A 22,545-nucleotide genomic window follows, 5' to 3' on the forward strand; every position below is an offset into this window, starting at 1 on the left:
AAAGATAATAATACAAACAAACCCAGATAACTGGAATTTGCATGGCATTAGCTAGCTGAGGATAGTAGTAGGGGATCATGTCAAACAAAAGCAAAATACAGCAGACACTAAACATCTAAAATAAAAAAGTTGGCGACATTCACAGAGAGCAAAGGTTAGTGTTTCACATCCTTCAGTGAAATTGAAGAGGTGAAATAATTCATGGCTTTTATGCTGTTGAAAAAGGTAGTGATGAGGAGGTGGAAAAGAGTTGGTTAGGGAACAGTGAGAGGTCACGGGAAATTAAAGATCACAGATGCCAGTGTAAAAAACAAAGGATACATTCATGGTTGTAGAGAGGAGAGATGGATGCACAGTAGGGGGAGCTAGACACTAGACAGTGTTAAGGCTCGCTGATCTGCAAAAATGGAGAATGCAGACAGAGAAATCAAGGAAGGAGAAGAAACAGAAATAGATCCAAGCAAAGGAGAGAGAAGTGGAGACTGGAATCAATGTTAATATTTCCAGCAGCACTAATACAATGCTTGGGAGCCTCCTGTGACGCGCTCCTGTGATGTTTCCTCCGGCATTTATAGCGGTTTGAATCTGCCGCTTCCGGTTGTCCATTCCAGCTGTCGGTATATTGGGTCCAGGTCGATGTCCTTATTGATTGAATCTGTGGATGAGTGCCAAGCCTCTAGGAATTCCCTGGCTGTTCTCGGTTTGGCTTGTCCTATAATAGTAGTGTTGTCCCAGTCAAATTCATGTTGCTTGTCATCTGCGTGTGTGGCTACTAAGGATAGCTGGTTGTGTCGTTTCGTGGCTAGTTGGTGTTCATGGATGCGGATCGTTAGCTGTCTTCCTGTTTGTCCTATGTAGTGTTTTGTGCAGTCCTTGCATGGGATTTTGTACACTACATTGGTTTTGCTCATGCTGGGTATCAGGTCCTTCGTTCTGGTGAGTTGTTGTCTGAGAGTGGTTGTTGGTTTGTGTGCTGTTATGAGTCCTAGTGGTCGCAGTAGTCTGGCTGTCAGTTCGGAAATGCTCTTGATGTATGGTAGTGTGGCTAGTCCTTTGGGTTGCAGCATGTCCTCGTTCTGTTGTCAACGTAATGAGGACATGCCGCAACTCAAAGGACTAGCCACACTACCATACATCAAGAGCATTTCCGAACTGACAGCCAGACTACTGCGACCACTAGGACTCATAACAGCACACAAACCAACAGCCACGCTCAGACAACAACTCACCAGAACGAAGGACCTGATACCCAGCATGAGCAAAACCAATGTAGTGTACAAAATCCCATGCAAGGACTGCACAAAACACTACATAGGACAAACAGGAAGACAGCTAACGATCCGCATCAATGAACACCAACTAGCCACGAAACGACACGACCAGCTATCCTTAGTAGCCACACACACAGATGACAAGCAACATGAATTCGACTGGGACAACACTACTATTATAGGACAAGCCAAACAGAGAACAGCCAGGGAATTCCTAGAGGCATGGCACTCATCCACAGATTCAATCAATAAGCACATCAACCTGGACCCAATATACCAGCCACTGCAATGGACAGCTGGAACGAACAACTGGAAGTGGCAGATTCAAACCACTATAAATGCCGGAGGAAACATCACAGGAGCGCTTCAAAGGAGGCTCCCAAGCACTGAGGATGTCACCTAGACAGGGGATGAAACATCTGCAACACAAATTCCCAGCTCGGCGAAAAGAACCACAACAACGAGCACCCGAGCTACAAATATTCTCTCAAACTTTGAGCACTAATACAAGTCATCATATACCCAAGAGATATGACCCACAACACCACTCACTACCCAAAACCCCACAAAGGAACAGACATAATTAAGCCCCACATGGAGCAACAACTTTCACTTGAAGGAAATGGGACAAATTAAAGGAGACATTGTGTCATGAGAACACACTTCAGCAGGTGAGGTTGATACTGGATGGGAACTGTTCAGGCCTTCTTTCAGATGCTAGTGAACTTTATCACTTCATTTTTGTGTCAGATTTCACCTATCATGTAAATATCCATTTCAACTGCCTGCTGACAGTCTCGAAGCCCATGTCCTTCTCACTATAAAACTTCATATCAGCAAATTTTGAAATCACGTACTGTATCTACCTCAAATCTAGTCATCAATGTATATCAAAAGCAGTATTTTCCAACACTGAATCGGTGAAACTCCAGTGAATTTTCTTCCATCCCAAAAATAGCTGCACATACATGCAAAGTTTGGAACCTGGGATTACCAGTGCACAATTTCAAAATATGCAGAGAACATGGAGGTTGGAAGGGTAGTAAACAGTGACAGAGATGGTCATCGACCTCAAGGGAAGAGATAGGCTGTTGGGATGGGCAGACATTTGGCAGTGTGGATACAAAATTAGACAAGGGTAGAAAACAACTATGTCGAATATCTCTTTCTCATTTCATCCCATGGGTTTCCATTTTGCTTATAAACATAACATTTGGTATTTTATCAAACAGTTTTTGTTTAAAATCCACACAAATACCAATTGCACTGCCATCCTTCATTCTCACTGTTGCCTTCTTAAAACAGTACATTTGGAATTAAAATTCTGTTGTTTGTTTAAAATAGAGATCAAGGAAGTCTTTAATGCAGTAGCGTTTCTTGTGACACTGCATGGAACTATGTTGATTTACCAGGGCAGACCATGTTGCAGGTCTTAACCGAATGCTTTTTAATTCACTCATGTGTCACAGGATAGACATCACAAAATCAGGCTATTTGGCTCTAGGTGTCACTGCTGGTAACTTTTTCAAATAAGCCCACCATCGTAACCATCTAATCCCTTAATTCTCATGTGCTGTCTAGTTTCCCTTTAAATGCACTTTTACTATTCTTTTCAACTGCCCCCTTCCACATTCTTGTCACCATTTAGGTAAAGAAGCATTTTTTTATGAATTGTGCATTGGATTTCTTAGTGAATACTTTATAGGAATATCTCTAGTTACGTTTTTCCCTAACAAGGATAAACATTCCCTCTGCATTCACACTATGAAATCTTTTTGCAATTTTAGAGACCCATTAGGACATGCCTCAGACTTGTTTTCAAGAGAAAGCAAAAAACAGCATGAATTTCCTGGTATGTGTATCCATGCACTACTTGCATCATCTTTGCAAATCTTCTCCACACCCTCACCGATATCACTGAAGACTGAAGAAGGAGCTCAACTAAACCTAAATGTCCAGAACGTTCTCTCTCACCTCCTATTGCCATGTCCCAGCTTGCCGTCTTCTGCCTCTCCCCAAGAATAGACTTCCCCTTCAGATGACAAGGCAAGGCAGTGCTTGCCTCCTGAATTTACTGCCACCTTCTTTACAAAAACATGTTGAATGGATTCCAGCAAAGTCGGAGTTGATACAGACTCTGTTCCTCCGATGCCCAGTCTTCCTCCAGCTCCATATCCAGTAGCGTACAACTAATATAATAGAGGAAGAATCAAAAATTATTAATGCAATGCACCTGAATTGCCTTACAGCCACACAGTCTTCGCTGATCAATTAGTAAAGATCCCGCAAATTAGCTCAAACAATGCCACTTTGCTATTAATAAAAGTCCAAGTAACAGTTTTTGAGTCTCGCTGTACCATTTTGATGCTCTGCGCTACTGTATTTCAATAAATGACTTACAGTATGCATAACTCTTCAAAATAGCGAAGCATTAACTCAGTGTTTCAACAAAGGATATGTGAACATTCACCTTTCCATCTGCTGTTACTGCAAACAATGTCTGTTCTCCACCAATCAGCTGCACAGGTCTTAAGGTTGCTAATGCCTCGCATGGTGTTGGAACTTTAACTTTTGCACCTTCTATACCACCTAGCTGTCCTCTGTGGTTGTGTCCCCAGCCATAAATTGTCCCACTTCCACCAGCAGAAAGGGTCCAATCATCAGACCGCCTGTTAAAAAAAATACATTTGAAATACATACACGCTTTCAACTAATTGTTCTCCTTTTCTCTGCTCCCAGTCAAAAAAAATTGAACCAAAGCTCATTCTCAACTATCACTCAGTTCATAAATATTTCAGCAAAATCAGTCAATATGATTTGAATTTTTGGTGTCCAGACATGCCAGTACTAAACTTTTTGTGTTCACCTGTACACAATGATTTGGTGATATCATTGATATCATTAAAAGATCAACTATTTCCCTTCTGCATAACAAAGGGAGTGTGACCACAGCTGCTAATGGTTATTCCCAGAGCTTTTACAGCACAGAAGATCACTCAGACCTTCATTTCTGTGCTCAGTCTTCATGGCTGCAATTTACCCACTACCACTCTCAGTCGTCTTCCTGTAGCCCTGCATGTTTTTTTTCTCAGATAATCATCAATTGCCTCTTGAATGCAATTACTAAAATCAATTTTTGCTATACTCTTGAGCACCATATTTCAGGTCCCAACCCATCGCTGTATGAAACGTATCTCTCAGTTCTCCATTGCTTCCTTTGCCAATTACCTGAAACCCGTGCTTTCTTACTTATGATCATTCTGATCTTGGGAACAGTTTTGCCCTATCCAGTCCTCATGACTTGGAATAATGATCAAATCTCTTCCTGTTTTGCTTCTCTAATCCATCTACATAAGTCAAGTTTCTCAAAATTGGGACAGTTCTTATGAATTTCTTCTGCAGTTTCTCTCCTGACTTCAAATCCTTCCTAAAGCATAGAATAAAGGATGGGGCGTAATATTCTAGTTGGCAGCAAACCAGAATTTGCCACAAGTCTAACATGACTTGCTGCCTTTTATTGTCTACATCCTCACTAATACAGCTGGATACTTTACTAACCATATGCCCTACCTATTCTGTTAGCTTCAATGACTAATGCACATTTACAACCAGGTCCCACTGATATTGCACTCCCTTCAAAATTGTAGCTTTGTTTTGTATCATTTCTCCATGTTCTCTTCATCAAAATGACTCACTTCTTAATATTAAATTGCATACTTATAAACATACAAATTGGGAGCATATAATGGCCATCAGCCCTTTAATCTTTTTCTGCCATTTAAAAGCATTATGGCTGATCTGTTTGTGTTCCGAACCCTTAATGTCCTGAACAGGGTGGTGAAATGCTTTCTTAAACCATTGCAGTACTTGAGATGTGGGAATACCACCAGTGCTGTTAGGGAGGAAGTTCTAGGACTCTCACTCACCGAAAATGAAGGAATAATATACATTTGAGGCAGGATATTGTGTGGCTCAGAGAGAAAAATACCTTCTGGACGTCCATGTGCATCACATCAATAGCACTGCCCTCATCAAAAGATTCCATCAAGCTAAACACTATTTTCTTTCACATATTGATTGTTTGCTTTCGTTAATTAGCCTGCATTTGTTCAACTGGCTATCCAATTTGTCTAGAATTGTTTCTAGAAGCTTTCCGACCAAGGTTTAACTAGTTACTGGGCATACATTTACACACATTTTTGAAAAAGGCTACAAAATTTGCAATTCTTCAGTTTTAGTGGCACTAACCTGAGTCTAAGGAAGACGGGAAAATTACAGCTCACGTCTCTGTAGTTAACATACTCACTTCCCTTAGGATCTATCCCATCTAGTTCTGTCACCTCATCAAGTCCCCTTAGAGACAAGTTCTTCTGCATCACCTCATCAATTTTAAATCTTTCATATTACTATACTGAAAGACCATTACTTCATTTCTGTGCTCCAAATACTTTCAACTAATTTTAAGAGGATATTTTTCTGATTTTTAATGGATTCCTGCTCTATGTAGTGCAATGTAATAGCCTTAACATTGTTTCATGTTTTTCCCCTCTGTCGACATTCCTTTAAGTGACTGAATAAGCACCTCTATATTAACAGGAATTAATATCTTGTCTAAAATTTGGAAGGTGCCACACAAAGTTGCGAAATAAGATAAGAGTCTATGGTGCTCGGGGCAAGATATGGCATGGAGAGAGGATTGACCGACTGACAGAAGGTACAGTGTGGGAATAAAGGGGTATTTCCTCAGGATGGTAGCCAGTGACGAGTAAGTTCTACAGGGGTCAATTCGGGACCACATTATTCACATCATACATAAACAATCTGAACAAAGGAAGTGAGGGCATTGTTGCTTAATTTGCACATGAGACAAAGATTGGTGGAGAGACAGGTTGTTGAGATGGCATGGAGGCTGTAGAGGACTTTGATGGGCTAGGAGAGTGGATAAAGAAGTGGCAGATGGAATACAATGTGGGAAAGTGTGGAGTTATGTTCTTTAGTACATAGAAGAGAGGTGTAGACTATTTTCTCAGTGGGGAAAGGCTTCAGAAATCTTAAACACAAAGGGACTCAGATATCCTGGTTCAGGATTCTCTTAAGGTTAACATGCAGGTTCAGTTGGCAGTCAAAGAATACAAGAGCAGGAACATACTGATGAAGTTATACAAGGCTCTGGACATACCACATTTAGAATATCGTGAGTGGTTTTGGGCCCTGCATCTAATGATGTGCTGGCATTTTGGCAGTCCAGAGGAGGTTCGCCACAACAACTGCAGGAATGAAGGGCTTACCATGTGATGAGTAGTTGAGACTCTGGGTCTGTACTCGATGGAGTTTAGGAGGATGAGAGTGATGGGTGTAATCTCATTGAAATTTACAGAATACTGAGAGGCCTGGAAAAGAGTGGACGTCAAGATGATGTTCCCACTAGTGGGAGAAAGTAGGCACAGCTCACAGTGAACAGATGACTCTTGAGAACAGAGATGAGGAGGAGTTTCTTCAGTCAGAGGATAGTGAATCTGTTCAAAGTTTGAGAGAAGATTTGTAGCTCGGGTGCTCGTTGCTGTGGTTCTGTTCGCCGAGCTGTGGACCTCAATGTCTCAGAAGGCTGTGGAGGCCAAGTTATCATCTTTAAAGACAGAGGTAGGCAGCTTCTTGATTAGTAAGAAGATTTATTCAAGGTTGCAGGGAGAGGGAAGGAGAATGGGGTTGAGAAACACGATCAGCCATGATTGAATGGTGGAGCAGACTCGTTGGGCTGAACCTTATGGTTATTACCTGGTCTTCCATCTGGTATAAAAAAAGGCAGTAGACAGAGGGGAACAAGACAGTAAGCTATGCTGAGTTAAGAGTGAGGTGCTGAAAAAGCACAGCCAGTCACGCAGCATCCGAGGAGCAGGGGAATCGACATTTCGAGCATAAGTCCTTCATCAGGAATACTCATGTCTGATGAAGGGCTTATGCTCGAAACGTCGATTCTCCTGCTCCTCGGATGCTGCCTGAACGGTTGTGCTTTTCCAGCACCACACTCTTGGTCTCTGATCTCCAGCATCTGCAGTCCTCACTTTCCCCTAGTAAACTATGCTGCCATTGTTAGATTTCATTGAATGGAGTAGGGAAGCATCATACAAAAATTTTAAAGGAATTTTGTTTTTGGCATTTATTCAGAGGCAAAATAAAGTCACAACAACATATCGTAACTGAATACTGTACGCTCTACAGGCAATTAAAAAATGACAGTATGGGCTTCATACCTGTTAACCCACTGAACAAGTTGTTCATCTTGCTCTCTTTTAAAAATGTCATGGTTCTCGTGAAGTACATCCATATTTTCATTCTCAGTCATTAATTCACGGATTTTTTTTGCCACCTGTACCAGATGCAAAACAAGCTATGAGAGACTGAAATTATGTTTGAAACCCTTCCAATTTTGTGCTTCAGTTGATGTATAACAAAAACACTTATTCCCAGAAACATAAGCATTCAGTCCATTGAGCCTGTTCTGCTGTTTAACTCGATCAGAATTGATGGAATACCTCAATGCCTTTTACCTAGCCCATCCCCAGAATCCTGTATGCCATCAGTACTCAAACTCATTACCCTCGGCTTTAAGTATACTCAAAGACTGAGCTTGCATTACCCTCTGGGGTAGAGAATTACGAAGATTTATTATATTCAGAGTAAAAAGAAAGCTTCATCTCAATTGTAATTTCCTTTGTACTTAAATTGTTTCTTCTAGCTGTAGGCTCCTCAACCTGGAAACTCTTATCTGCATTTACCCTGTCTAGCTCATTAAGCATTTTTTTGAAGTTTCAATGAGATCACGTTTCACGCTTTGAAACTCTGGAGTAGACAGGCTCAGTTTGCCCAAACTCTGCATAGTCCTGGGAACAAACCTTTGTTATACTCACTCCACAGTAATAATAAATTGAGATAAGGAGAACAAACTGTACACAGTATTCTAGGTGCATCCTAACCAAAGTCCTGTGCAAACGAAGCTCCACTGAAGTATTATTAGCGAGTTTTGAGAAGATTTGTAGCTCAGGTTGAGGTTCTGTATGTAGGTTTGCTCACTGAGCTGGAAGGTTATTTTTCAGATGTTTCTTCACCATACTAGGTAATATCATTAGGTGAGCCCCCGGATGAAGCACTGGTGGCATGGCCTGCTTTCTATTTATATGGTTAGGTTTCCCTGGGTTGGTGATGTCATTTCCTGTTCTTTTTCTCAGGATTTGGAAATGTCATTTCCTGTGTTGATGTCATTTCCTTTTTTTTCCTCAGGGGGTGGTAAATGGAATCCAAGTCAATGTGTTTGTTGATAGAATTCTGGTTGGAATGCCATGCGTCCTGGAATTCTCGTGCATGTCTCTGTTTGGCTTGTCCCAATGTCATTTGTGTCTATTGCCATTTACAAAATACCTTGCAAGAACTGTAACAAACACTACATTGGACAAACTGGCAGAAAACTAGCCACCAGGATACATGAACATCAACTAGCCACAAAAAGACACGACCCACTCTCACTAGTATCCTTACAAGCACATGACGAAGGACACCACTTCAACTGGGACAACACATCCACTCTAGGACAAGTCAAACAGAGAGACACACGAGAATTCCTAGAACCATGGCATTCCAACTGGAACTCTATCAACAAACACATTGACTTGGATCCCATTTACCACCCCGAGGGAAAAAAACAGGAAATGACATCATAGGAAATGGCATTTCCAAACCCTGAGGAAAAGAACAGGAAGTGATGTCACCAGCCCAAGGAAACCTAATCCCATAAATAGAAAGCAGGCCATGCCACCTGTGCTTCATCCAAAGGCTCACTGATGATGTTACCTAGTATGATGATGAAATGTCTGAACATGAACCTTCCAGCTCAGTGAGCAAACCTACATCCTGAAGTACTACTCCTTTACTCAAAGCCTGTTGTGATAAAAGTGTATATTCCATTAGCCTTTTGAATAGCTTGCTGCAGCTACGATAGCCTTCAGTGAATTTATTGACAAGGACACCCAAGTTCCTCTGTTCATCTATTCTTTCAGACCTTTTGCTATTTACAAAATACTCTGCACATCTGTTCTTCCTACCAAAGTGGATGACCCCATTTTTTTTTTTATATATTACATAGCTATCAGCAAAGGGTTGATTAGCCAAATGATGAGAATTTAAAAACTAAGTTTGGTAAACATTTTTGAATTTTGGTAAGTGGAATAACAAGATCAGGATGAAGATTCCTGACCTTTCGTCAATGACTAGTATTGACAAATCCACTGAAGAATAGGAATATAATGATGTAGAAACATTGCAATAATTTTAAAAGATGTATCCATGAATGGGAGCATAACTGGTTAGGCCAGCACTTACGGCTTATCCCTAACTATCCAGAGGACAGTTAGGAAGCAATCACATTGCTATGGGTCTGGAATTACATGTAGGCCAGATCAGATAAGGATGGCATTTGTGAACAGAAGGGTTTTTAGAACAATCTACACTAGTTACAAGTCATTGGGCTAGCTTTTTATTCCAGAATTCAAATTTCCATCCTGGGACCAAATCCATGTTCCTGGAACATTAGCCTGGAATTCTGGATTACTAGTACAGCAAATTTACCACAACAACACTGTCTGCCCTTTGATAATTATGATTCATTCACAGAATTAACAAACTTATTCAAAAAGATTTCTATATAACTGAAAAAGACAAGGTTCATTCTTTGATACAATTCTCCATGAGTGGGATTTAATGGCACAGATGTGGGCTCATACTGGCTGAAGTATCAGCAAGAAACGCAAATGGCTTCAGAAGGGAAGTGAAATTGGAATTAAGTGCCTGACAGGTTATGGAGAGGGAGAGGGTTAGGAGAAGGGAGGCAAGGGCAATGCGGTTGACATTCAGCAGTGACCCCCTTCTCAATGCTGTACAGCCCCACTATAACAGAAACAGGAAAGTCACATCACTGGATTCCATCTCTGAAGTACCGAAGACCAGAGGGCTCAGAGTCAAATGGCTCTATGGGGGAGTGATGCATAGCTCTCCTATAGTGAGATGGATCAGGCATCCAGTTTTCCACTACAGTGGGATTCATTAAACACATCTCCATTTTAACCCATAAAGAATGAAATAATCAGCTACTGATTACACCATTGGCATATAAAACACGTTAAGACAACTTTTATGTAAATTTCCACGAGTGCCTTTTTAGATCGAAGAATTTGGATATGTCAAATAGCCTTCCTGATCTGTAGTGATTCTTGAATAAAGGAATGACAACTGCTTATTACAATGAATAATGTTAAGAAAATGGTTAAGGTAGATATACCAAGACAGAAGTGGGTGACCAAGGATTAAGAGTCAGGTTTTCCACCCAGTTCAGGTTTGGAAGTCTAGGACAGAGCATGTGAGGCATCAAGTTAATTTGCTAGAGTGAATAATCTACAGGCAGTCAACATGATACATTTTCCAAATCGTGGAGCTGGCTAATCTTAATCTTTATTACCTCCTCAGGAAACTGCCTTGGCAATGATGTTCTCTTATCAAGAGCCACAGCAACTCTCAAGGCCATGCAGTATCTTCTAAACCAAGCCCACTTGTGTGTCTCAGCACAGCAAGGTAGAGTGTCAAGCTCTAAATCACATGCCAGAGCAACTAAAACCTGCAAAAAAAAAAAAGTACCACTTAAGATTTCATTACATTCTATCTTTATATAAAGATTGTCGATGTACCTCATGAGGACTAGACTGGGTTCAGACAAGCTGTGAAGAACGGACACTGGAGTAAACTTTCAGACACCTACATCCACACTGTAGAATTAAATCCAACAAAGGATCGATGAAGAAGGAACACTATCACAATAAAAGTGAAGTTTCACAGTTTGTGCATCAAACATGTCTTGATAGAAACAACACTATTATGATATTAGTGTCTATGAAAGCTTGTTTTGTGACATATTGCCTGCTACATTTCCTCCAGTAAATAGTGACTACCGTTCAACAGTATTAAATGGGCTAAAAAGTACTTTCATAAAACCAAAAGTCGAAAAGTGCTTTACAAATGCAGGTTCTCCCTTTCTTTATTCCTTCTAATTTGGTCTTAATGGTGGTTTTCCTAGGGAGCTCTAATATCAAGAGACACAATGTTATATTTCAACTGTTGATTAAAAAATGTTTATTAGCAGCTAAGATTCTTAAGATTACTATTCAATGTAAATATAAAATCTAATTTTGCATAAATTGTATGTAAATACAAATTGATTACTTTTGGGCCAGCAGCATTATGGTAAGGCAAGGTAATTTAATCCACTAGTTATTAGTGGGTAGTAATAGTAGTTAGTGGAGTGGTGTGCTCCTCCTGTGAAATATGGGCGATTAGGGAGCACAGTCAAGCATCCCTTACAACTGTGTGTGCAGGAAGCGTGTCCAACTGCAGCTCCTCTCAGTCTACATGGATCCACTAAATAGGAAGCTGGACAGACCCTGGAGCATGTAGGAAGCACAAAACTTATAAATAGGACTTTGAGATTTAAAAAATTTCATTCACAGGATGAGTGTGTTGCTGGCTTTGTCAATCCCTAATTGCCCAAAACACAACAAAGTCCACTTCGAATTAAAACTTAGTCACCCAATTTTCAGGTTGCTTTTTAAAAAGCATGCAACACTTTGGAATAGCAATCTGGCATCTGCTTTATTTAAAATATTACTTAATTAAACAATGGTGCATCATTCCAGAAGTCCAAGCTGATGATAATGGACAGCAATCAGGAGAGCTAAGGTCAATTGTTGCAACTCCTAGTACACAGAGATCAGCTGATTTCACACAGGTCAACAGTCAAATTCTACAAAATAAAACAAAGAACTACAGATGCTAAAGAACAAAACCAGATATTTATGGAGAAACTCAGTAGGTCTAGCTGCATCTGTGGACAGAAAGCAAAGTTAACATTTCAAGTCCAGTGACTCTTAATCCGAACTTTTGCAAACAGACCTGCTGAGTTTCTCCAGAAATTTTTGGTTTTTGTTTTGAGGTCCTTCTACTTGTACCTTTATCATTAAGTGAGCTCACATCTGATAAAATTCGTAAAACATTTACTTTTCAATCTGGACTTCAAAGTACTCCGGTTCTAAATAAATACATCAAAACAAAATTATTACCTTGAAGAATGGGCTGTGAAGGAGCTGTTTTCCCCCTCTTACTATGGGATCTTCATATTCGTACTGACGCTGCAAAGCCTCTGGAAGACCTTTGACTAATGCAGCTAAAGCAGTCCCAGTAAAGCTCTGAAAGGAAAACTGTTCAAAGTGAGCAAGTAACACCACTATTTCTTCTTTAAATATCTAGCAATGAGCAAATAAACTTAATACACATCTTTAAATAGGTTGTTACTATACCAAAGATCGTGGTTCTCCATCACTGTCCCCAAGAAGCCTATTGATGTTTATGGTCTGACCAAACTCCGTGGTTAGAAGTTTGCGCAGTCTCTGCAAGGCCCACATTCTGTGACTAGCAGCTTTTATATAAAGGAAATAAAAATCATAAGCACATCAGACGCAATAATGGCTGAAAAATGAAAATTCTCTTCGTCACTACATCTTTTGATGCTTACCGAGTGCACTTAGCTGAGCACAAGCTGCCAAAGAAGCAGCTAAACGAGGCACAATACTTCTGTTTGATGCAAAGCTTAATCGGAAATCTAGCAGGCAGGTAACTAAATCCATTGAAGGACATGACAAGATGCACCGATCTGACAGAAGATCTTTAGGGCCTGGTTCAAATATTTTAAAAATTGAGAGAATGATTACAGCAAAACAAAAATCAAACTTGACAAAATGAAATCAAACAGGTCTTTTCAGAAACATTTCATATTACAATTATAAATTATTGTTACTTTATTAAACAAATCCATATTACGAAAGTTGTGCCACAGATCAATAGGATACATGGAGAGATGTACAAGTTTGAGTCTTATCATTCTTCACAATGAAGTCTTTGATCTCAACTATCACATCAAGAACAAATGTCAAAGAATCCCAAAATAGGTGGTGGTGATGGTGATTTGGTTATCTAGCAAATGGATTGTTCTCGAGAAGTACTCCAATCTTTCTTCTTATATTTTGACCGGAAGGTAGTGCATTTCTTAGTTGCATTACTAATGGACAGTGCTGAACCATTGAAAAAACCACAAACCATGACCGTTCTTCAGAACTCTAAACAATATAAAAATTCTCTGACATGGAGGACAAAATAGGCATCACCATGCCTTTTATAGAGTAATAAATAAAAGACAGGATTCAGTTCTAAGCTTCTGACAGCAACACAGACTGCACAATTTTGAAAAGTTTCCATGTGATTCCTCAATTTTTCCATGGAATGTGGGCATCAGTGTCATGGCTGATGTTTGTTACCTATCCCTAATTGCCCTTCAACTTAGTGGCAGACTACGCCTTTCAGAGGGTAATTCAGAGTCAATTGCATTACTGTGGAATTGGAGTCACACAAATTCTGCTTGAGATGCCATTTACGACAAGAGAAAGAATTGGGGATGTTAGACAAGATCAAACAGAGAATTCTGCAGAAACCCAGCACATCTAGCAGCATCCATGGAGACAGAAACAGAGATAACATTTCAAATTATGGAAAGAGTCATACTGGGTTCAAAGCGCTAACTCTGTTTCTCACTCCAAAGACACCATCAGACCTGCTGCGTTTCCCTAGCATTCACAGTATTTTGCTTTCACTTGAGAATCAGATCAAATAGCTCTTTCAACCGACAGACATGATGTACAATGGCCTCCTTCCATGCTATAATCTTTCTGCATCTGAATATTTGAACCCTTCAAATGTACCACTGATTTTCAATTTCTGTAAAAAGCATTCTGCAATGTGCAACAAAATGTTTTAAAAATGCAATAAAGCTTTGCTTCTGGTGTTGCTCAGTTTCCTTATCAAAATACTCGGTCTTACAAAAAACACACAAGCATACATTACCTGCAGCAGGCATTATGGGATACACTGTAAATCGCCATCCCCAGCCATTCACAGAACCATCACTGGTAAACTTCCACTTTAGCTCATCACCAGGAATTCTCAGTTCACTAGACCAGTCAGACCACTCTCGACCTGCAACAACCAATGTAAAATTGTGCAACTAAAATACAAATGGGTCACAATTTATACCATAAGACACCCACCAACTATCTATGCATATTGCGTGATTTGCTGCCTTATATTCAGAAAAGCTTTGTAGCCGATGGAATTATTATTCATGTTTTTCTTAAATTTCCCATCACAGTTTCTGTGGATACACTTTATTTTGATGAACTTTTACACTATATTCAGATTTACTCTTTTCCATTTACAAATTGTCCTAACGGTATAAATCATAACTTTCTCTTATAACCTTTTCCAATACTTTACCCACAACTGAATTAAGGCTCACTAGTCTATAATTACCAAAGTTGTCTCTACTCCCCTTCTTGAACAAGGGGACAACATTTGCTATCCTCCAGTCTTCTGGCACAATTCCTGTAGACAATGACAACATAAAGATCAAAGCTAAAGGTTCTGCAATCTCTTCCCTGGCTTCCCAGAGAATCCTGGACAAATCCCATCCGGCCCAGGGGACTTGTCCATTTTCACGCTTTCCAGAATTGCTAACACCACCTCCTTGTGAACCTCAATCCCATCTAGTCTAGTAGCCTGTATTTCAGTATTCTCCTAGACAACATTGTCTTTTTCCAGTGTGAATACTGACAAAAAATATTCATTTAGCACTTCCCCTGTCTCCTCGGACTCCACGCACAGGAGTACAGACAACCCTGGTAATTACAGACCAGCGAGCCTTACTTCAGTTGTGGGCACAATGTTGGAAAAGGTTACAAGAGATAGGACTTATAATCGTCTCGAAAGGAATAAATTGATTCAGGATAGTCAACACTGTTTTGAGAAGGGTACGTTGTGCCTCTCAAACCTTATTGGGTTCTTTCAGATGGTGACCAAACAGGTGGATGAGGATAAAGCGGTTGATGTGGTGTATATGGATTTCACTATGGCATTTGACAAGGTTCTCCACAATAGGCTATTGCACAAAATATAGAAGCATGGGAATGAGGGTGATTTAACAGTTTGGATCAGAAATTAGCTAGCTGAAAGAAGACAAAGGGTGATGGTTGATGGGAAACGTTCATCCTGGAGTTCAGTTAATAGTGGCGTACCGCAAGGATCTGTTTTAGGGCCACTGCTGTTTGTCATATTTATAAATAACCTAGGTAAAGGCGTAGAAGGATGGGTTAGCAAATTTGCGTATGACACTAAGGTCGGTGGAGTTGTTGATACTACTGAAGGATGCTGCAGGTTACAGAGGGACATAACTAAGCTGCAGAGCTGGGCTGAGAGGTGGCAAATGGAGTTTAATGCAGAAAAGTGTGAGATGATTAGCTTTGGAAGGAGCAACAGGAATGAGGAGTACTGGGCTAATGGTAAGACTCTTAGTTGTGCAGATGAGCTGAGAGATCTCAGCGTCCATGTACACAGATCCCTGATAGTTGCCACCTCGGTTGATAGGGTTATTAAGAAGGCATATGCTGTGTTAGCTTTTATTGGTAGAGGGATAGAGCTTTGGAGCCACGAGGTCATGCTGCAGCTGTACAAAACTCTGGTGCGGCCGCAATTGGAGTATTGCGTACAGTTCTGGTCACCACATTATAAGGATGTGGGAGCTTTGGAAAGAGTTCAGAGGAGATTTCCTAGATGTTGCCTGGTATGGAGGGAAGGTCTTATGAGGAAAAGCTGAGGGACTAAATGTTGTTTTGGTTAGAGAGAAGAAGGTTGAGAGGTGACTTAATTGAGACACAGGATAATAAGAAGGTTAGATAAGGTGGACAGTGAGCCTTTTTCCTCAGATGGTGGTGGTTGGCATGAGGAGACATAGCTTTAAATTGAGGGGTGATAGATACAAAACAGATGTCAGAGGTAGTTTTTTTACTCAGAGTAATAAGGGTGTGGAACGCCCTGCCTGCAACAGTAGTAGACTCGCCAACTTTAAGGGCATTTAAATAGTCATTGGATAAACATATGGATGAAAATGAAATAGTGTAGGATAGGCTTCAGATCGGTTCCACAGGTCGGTGCAACATCGTGGGCCAAAGGGCCTGTACTGCACTGTAATGTTCTATGTAAGGTATAAAGTTATGCATGATAGAACAGCAGAATATAACTTTATTAAAGTACAAGGTAGATATAAATTTTTGAATAATCATCCCTCAAATTTTGACAGTAGTTAATTTCTTTTGAAACAAGATTTCATTAAGAGGGGAAAATCAAAATATTGGCACTTCCTACTACCTACAGTTGTTGACATGAGCAAACAAACGTGGAAAAAAACATGAAAAATGAGCCACAAGATTGCAGTTTTACTTCTTCATTAATGGCTCTAGAACACACCTGCATCACAGAGATTTCATTTAAGCTCTCTACATCATAATTTCAATGTTACACTGGAATTTGAAGAACAAGAGGTGATCTTATTGAAATGCATTGGATTTTTAAGGGGTTTGACGGGGTAAATGCTGAGAGCATGTTTCCCATCATGGCAGAGTCTGGGATCAGACAGCATAGTATCAGAAAAAAGAAGCACCAATTTAAGACCGAGAGAAGGAGGAATTTCTTCTCAGAGAGTTGAGTATCTTTGTAACTCCTAATGACAGAGAGCTGTGGGGCCACTCTCCTTGTGTACTTTCAAGGCTGAGATAGATTCTTGATCAGCAGTGGAATCCACTGTTATAGAGAAAGGGCAGAGAAGTGGCCTTGAGCAATGTTGGATCAGCCATAATCTGACTGAATGACAAGCAGGTTCTAAGGGGCTGAATAGCTTACTCCTGTTCTTATTTCTAATGATCTTATTAGCCTGAAGACACCACAATAGTCAAACTAGGTGGGGCCTACTGCATGCAGCTCAGCAGTAAAACAACTAATTGGTCTATAATCTGCCAAGAATGCTACGTGACAATAGGGAAATGAAAGGATCAAGAAAGGAAATGGACATGCAAAGGCAAGGGTGAATAATAATGTGCACTTATACAGCATATTATAGACACAAAAATATCCAGACACAGATGGTGAATTATAGAAGGAAACGTTTCTGGTTATTTCAGAGGATGAGACACCTGGAAGCTTCAATTGATACCATAAATCTTTGTACACTAAACTTTGGAAGCAACTCAAATGCATTAACAGTAAACAAAATACGAAGAATTTATCTACATCAAGGGGAAAGGAAACCAGTTTTATAGATACCATTAATTTAACATTGCAGCCATCACAATAGAAAAGATCACATGAATGTGAAAACATTTTAAATCCACAGAAGTTATTACCTGATCGGACAGACACTATCCGGTTGGCGCCATCCATTATGGTTAATGGGTCGTGACGACGCTCTGTGGAGCACTGCCTGTCAAATTCTACTCGAAGACCTTCAGCACCTAAAAAACATGCAAAGCATCTTCAAGAAGAAAAATAGTTATCTGCCCGCATGTCTTAGCTTTCCCTTCTGCAGATTAGTTATTCATTCTGCTATCATCTACCTAGAGACCAAGAAAAAATTTGAGCTTCAAGCGAGTAGCTGAAAGGATGACAAGACTTTACACTTAGGCTAATACTGTAACAAACAGACTAAAATCACCATTGGATAAACTGTGTCAACAAACAACTTCTACTTAAAAAATTACAAAGAAGAACCAAAAACTATACAGCACAGGAATAGGCCCTTCAGCCCACTGAAACTGCACCAACACATGACATCTTTCTAAGCTGAAAGCCTTTTGCCTCCATGCAGTCTATACCCCCCTATTCCCTGCCAATTCATATATCTGGCAAGATCCTCTTAAACATTGCTATTGTATCTGTTTCTACCACCTCCTCTGGCAGTGCATTCCAAGCACTTACCACCCTCTATGTAATAAAAAAAACTTGCTTTCACATCTCCTTTAAACTTTCCCCCTTGTACTCATGAACGTTGCACATAAACCTATGTCCTCCAGTAACTGACATTTCCACCCTGGGAGAAAGACTCCAATTATCCCTTCATCCTTGCCTCTCTCAATTTTGTAAACTTCTATCAAGTTGCCCCTCAGACTCCAAAGTTCAAGTGAAAACAAACCAATTTTTTCCCAATCTTTCATAGCTATATGCTCCAAAGCTATATGCTCCCGGTAAACCTTTCCTAGACCCTCTTCAAAGCCTCCACATCCTTCCAGAATTGTACACAACATTACAAATGTTATCTTCCTAAAGTTCTATACAGCTGCAACACAACATGCTAATGTTTATACACTATGCCCTGACAGATGAAGGTAAGTATGCCATATGCTTTCTTGGTCACCTTAAACACTGTACACAAAATTCCCTCTGCACAGGGATTGCAGAACTGAGCTTTTTCACTTTATTTCTAACACAAAATCCTACTCCTGGATTATATTTCACACTGCCCCTTAAGCAGACATTTAATCATCCCTGAACCAGTGCAAGGTGATCATCAGGTCTCCCAAGCATTTATTTCTGTTCTTTTCTTTTCCAAGATTTGTAGCTTCTAACCCCAATCCAAGTTTGAGTTCACTCCTACAGAGTGAACGCTAAAAACTTAGCACTTCTGTCTGCTCCTCTTTCTCACGAAAAACTGACTTGGCTCTGAAATCCCAGGATAGTTCTAGAAGAACCTAATATTCCAAACCTCTAATGGCTTTCTGTGTAACCTTCCTTCCTAAAAGTCCATCTCCATGAAAATATGAATCATATCAGTCTTGTATCATAAACATAATCTAATCATCATCTTTTAAGTTCTACCCAAACTCTATTCCACCTGAAAATTAAACAAGCAGTCAACGTATAAATCTTTATAAAACCAAAAAGTTTTAATATCCCCCTAGGACAAAGATTGCTGGGCTGAGTCTTAGTCTGACTAATCATCTGTCAGCACAGATAATTTCAACTTTATCTTCAAGTGTGAACCTAGTATAATTTATTCCCAATGAAACAACCTGAGGTCCCTTTTAATCTTTAACAACCATGCAATTCGGGATTGTTTTCAGGAAAAACTTAAAACAAGTTAGCTGATTCCTCCATTCCTCAAATTTTCCTATTTCTTTTCCCTCGGTCTAATCAAAAAATACAAGATCTCATAATCCTCACATTTGCAACAATTCCAAGTATGGAAAAGTGCCGAGGAATATGTGACTGAGCATGGTACATTGGTGACATACTTGCATGAGGTAGATACCTGGTATTTTCACTGTCCCACTGGTAGATGTGTCATCAGTATATGGATGACTGCTTTCCACTATCACTGGCTGAGGAGAATGGCGCCCACTTTGAGAATCAGAGGCCACATCTTCCAACTCAGTCACACATAGTTCCAACAACATGTCAGCCACCTGCAGAGTATAACACAAAAGAGGAAAACATATAGGGCATGAACCAATAATAAATTTGAATTAAGTGAGAAATGCCCATCTGGGAATAAATGTTATGAATGCTTGCCTTAAACATTACAGATAACAGTGACCCCAATACATTATTATAAAGGCTAAACATTTTATTTTCGAATATACAATCATATTTTCACTGATATAGTTGAGAAACAATATGCAATTCTTCAAATGTTTAATTTTTGAAAATTTAATATATTGAAAAGCAAATTTCATAAAAAGCATTTTAATAATGAGACAAAAAAGACAACGACACAGATTAATTCTCTTGATTACAACATTGAGGTTTGTATGAGAAACTGTTATACAAGCACAACAATGTATAGCATCCAGTTTGTATCAGCTCATGGATCTTATTTAATATTACAAATTTAGTCAACCTTCAACTTGTCCTCAATTTTTCATTTGATGTCGGCAAGCAATCATTAAATGGTATCATTAGTGTCAGCCAAACATTATGTTTTAGACATCACATATCCAACTCATAAATCTTTTCTAACATAAATTTGTTAGAATGACTGCTTTCATTTGACAAGACACTTAACAAATGCCAAAATCAGGATGAAATGAAGAATCACTAATTGTCAATTCCATCCTTCATCAGTAAAGATTATTGGATATGTTCAATGAGGGAAAAGGTCTGCATACAAAATGACCACTGGGCAACATAATGGCAGACAGTTGTCACTCATGGCACTGTAGCAGAAGTTGCTGTTTTTGATGATAAAAAAAAGGGACAAAAATAAGGCAAAAAGCTTCAGCAGAATTTAAGAGATATTGTCCAAGTTGATTTAATAATAAGAAAAGATTGAGTTCTCTCTTTATCCTTCATGTAAGGAGGTTGGAACAGAAACAAGTTTATATCGTTGTTTCTAATACTTTACATAATAGGCTATCCTGAAAAAGGCATACAGAGGAACCTCAATTATCTGAACAACATGGGCGGAGAGTATTTTGTCAGATAATCGAAGGTTTGGATAATCGAATACCAGATAACACTGGGACCTTGCAAACTTGCTGGATCATCTGAAATTTGGATAATCGAGTGCCAGATAATTCAGGTTCCTCTGTATCTGGTAATTTAACTTTCCAAAGGCAGGATTTCCTAAATCAATTTGAAATTAGTGCATGTTAGGCATACAACAGCTTAACACATTTGTGTCTTCATGTTTTATTTTAAGAAAGTCAATCAGCTACTTTGATGAAACAAACTAATCCAATCATTAGAACAGCGATGTGAATTCATAAGTTAATATCCCATTCGGCACATTCAAAGCTCATAGTGGAAAAGAATCATTATGCTTACTAGGTATTGAACTGTGCCTTTGGTTTGATAGTTTTAAAGTATTTGTATTTACCTGGGGGTAGGCAGTGCCCATGGCTGAAAGCACAGCTGACAAGACATCTTTGCCTTTTTCACCAGCACGATTCGACACAGCTAACTTCAACAAATCAACCATTACTCGAGTGTCATCTGGTACAAGTAGACTTGTAAATTCATCTAGGTGCTGTGGCTCTGGCCCAGATGACTTTGTCTGGTTTTCTGAATCCTTTTGTCATAAAAGGAAAACATTATTTTTATCCGAAGGTTGGAATAAAATGAAAATTTTGCACTTTTCTTGAAAAGATGTAACAGACAAAAATGTTTAAAATAACAATTTATTCATCACTCAAATTTATTTGCCATATCTGCCATTTTATGAAGGGACAGCTTAAAGTGAGATTGATCGTTAATAGTTAAACTGCAGTCCATTGTCCTATTTAGAGCCGTCACATACTTGTTCTTCCTTTAGCAAGAGTTCAGAGGGAGATATCAAGAATCTCTTGCTTATCAAAAGCTGACAATATTAACTCGTCTGAGTCACAGGCTGCATGAGACTTGTTCAACATGGGGCAGCAGTCAAAGATCAAGACTGAGAGAGTCAGAAGTCACATGATACCAGTTTATAGTCCAACAGGTTTATTTGAAATCACAAGCTTTCGAAGCGCAGCTCCTTCATCAGATGCAGTGAGAAAGAAGAGCACACAGACACAGAATTTAGGGGCAGAAAGATCAAGGATAAAGAGATCAAAAGATCAGACAACTAGTATGAGTGGAGTGTCGAATAATAAGTCTCTGCAGGTGACCAAGCGTGTCAGACGGTGTGAGTAAAGTATCAACAGCTGAATATTATGCAAAGGGATGATCTATAAACTGATTTAATGAAGCAGCAAAATAATTACAAAAATTAAAATTAAGGTGGTGCTGGAGGCAAACTAAATGACTGGAATAACCAAATTAATAAGCAATCCAAAACTATACAAACTAATTAAGGTAGGTCATAATTTATCAAGGTGACTGTCAAAACAGGGCAGTAAGGAAGATTTTACAGATACAGAACAGTATGGTGAGGCTACATGCAGCTCGACATGAACCCAAGATCACGGTTGAGGCTATCTTCATGGATATGGAACTTGACTATCAGTTTTTGCTTGTCGATTCTGCATTGTGTATCTTGGATTCCACCGTGGAGGATGCTTACCTGAAGATCAGAAACTGAATGTCCTGGACGGCTGAAGTGTTCTCCAACTGGGAGGAAGCATTGCTGTCTGGCAATTGTTGCATGGTGTCCATTCATCCATTATCAAAGCATCTGCATGGTCTCACCAATATACCATGCCTCAGGAAATCCTTGCCTGCAGCATATAAGATAGACACAGAGGCCGAGTCACAAGTGATACGGTGTTCACAAGTGTTAATGGTCTGACATGTCTTGCAGAGGTTGTGTGGTGTTGTGGTCGATGTTGTC

The 22,545-nt window shown here is 39.6% G+C and overlaps 1 protein-coding gene across 5 annotated transcripts in view; it reads right to left on the minus strand.

Annotated features, from left to right (window-relative positions):
• The window catches only part of herc2 (HECT and RLD domain containing E3 ubiquitin protein ligase 2), a 245,126-nt gene that overhangs the window by 27,265 nt on the left and 195,316 nt on the right, over window positions 1–22,545 (minus strand). For all 5 annotated transcript variants that reach the window (XM_087988361.1, XM_087988362.1, XM_087988360.1 and 2 more), the window contains 11 exons: window positions 21,115–21,306; window positions 19,549–19,702; window positions 17,648–17,755; window positions 14,262–14,393; window positions 12,880–13,038; window positions 12,665–12,783; window positions 12,428–12,553; window positions 10,777–10,932; window positions 7,523–7,638; window positions 3,742–3,940; window positions 3,246–3,460 (listed from right to left, as the gene is read on the minus strand). In XM_087988361.1, the coding sequence (XP_087844487.1) occupies window positions 3,246–3,460; window positions 3,742–3,940; window positions 7,523–7,638; window positions 10,777–10,932; window positions 12,428–12,553; window positions 12,665–12,783; window positions 12,880–13,038; window positions 14,262–14,393; window positions 17,648–17,755; window positions 19,549–19,702; window positions 21,115–21,306 (1,676 nt within the window). The remainder of the gene's footprint in view (window positions 1–3,245; window positions 3,461–3,741; window positions 3,941–7,522; window positions 7,639–10,776; window positions 10,933–12,427; window positions 12,554–12,664; window positions 12,784–12,879; window positions 13,039–14,261; window positions 14,394–17,647; window positions 17,756–19,548; window positions 19,703–21,114; window positions 21,307–22,545) is intronic.

The sequence above is a fragment of the Chiloscyllium plagiosum genome, unplaced genomic scaffold (assembly GCF_037043375.1).
Source record: "Chiloscyllium plagiosum isolate Xiang-an unplaced genomic scaffold, Cpla_swu_hap1 HiC_scaffold_6, whole genome shotgun sequence".
Taxonomy (NCBI): Eukaryota; Metazoa; Chordata; class Chondrichthyes; order Orectolobiformes; family Hemiscylliidae; genus Chiloscyllium; species Chiloscyllium plagiosum.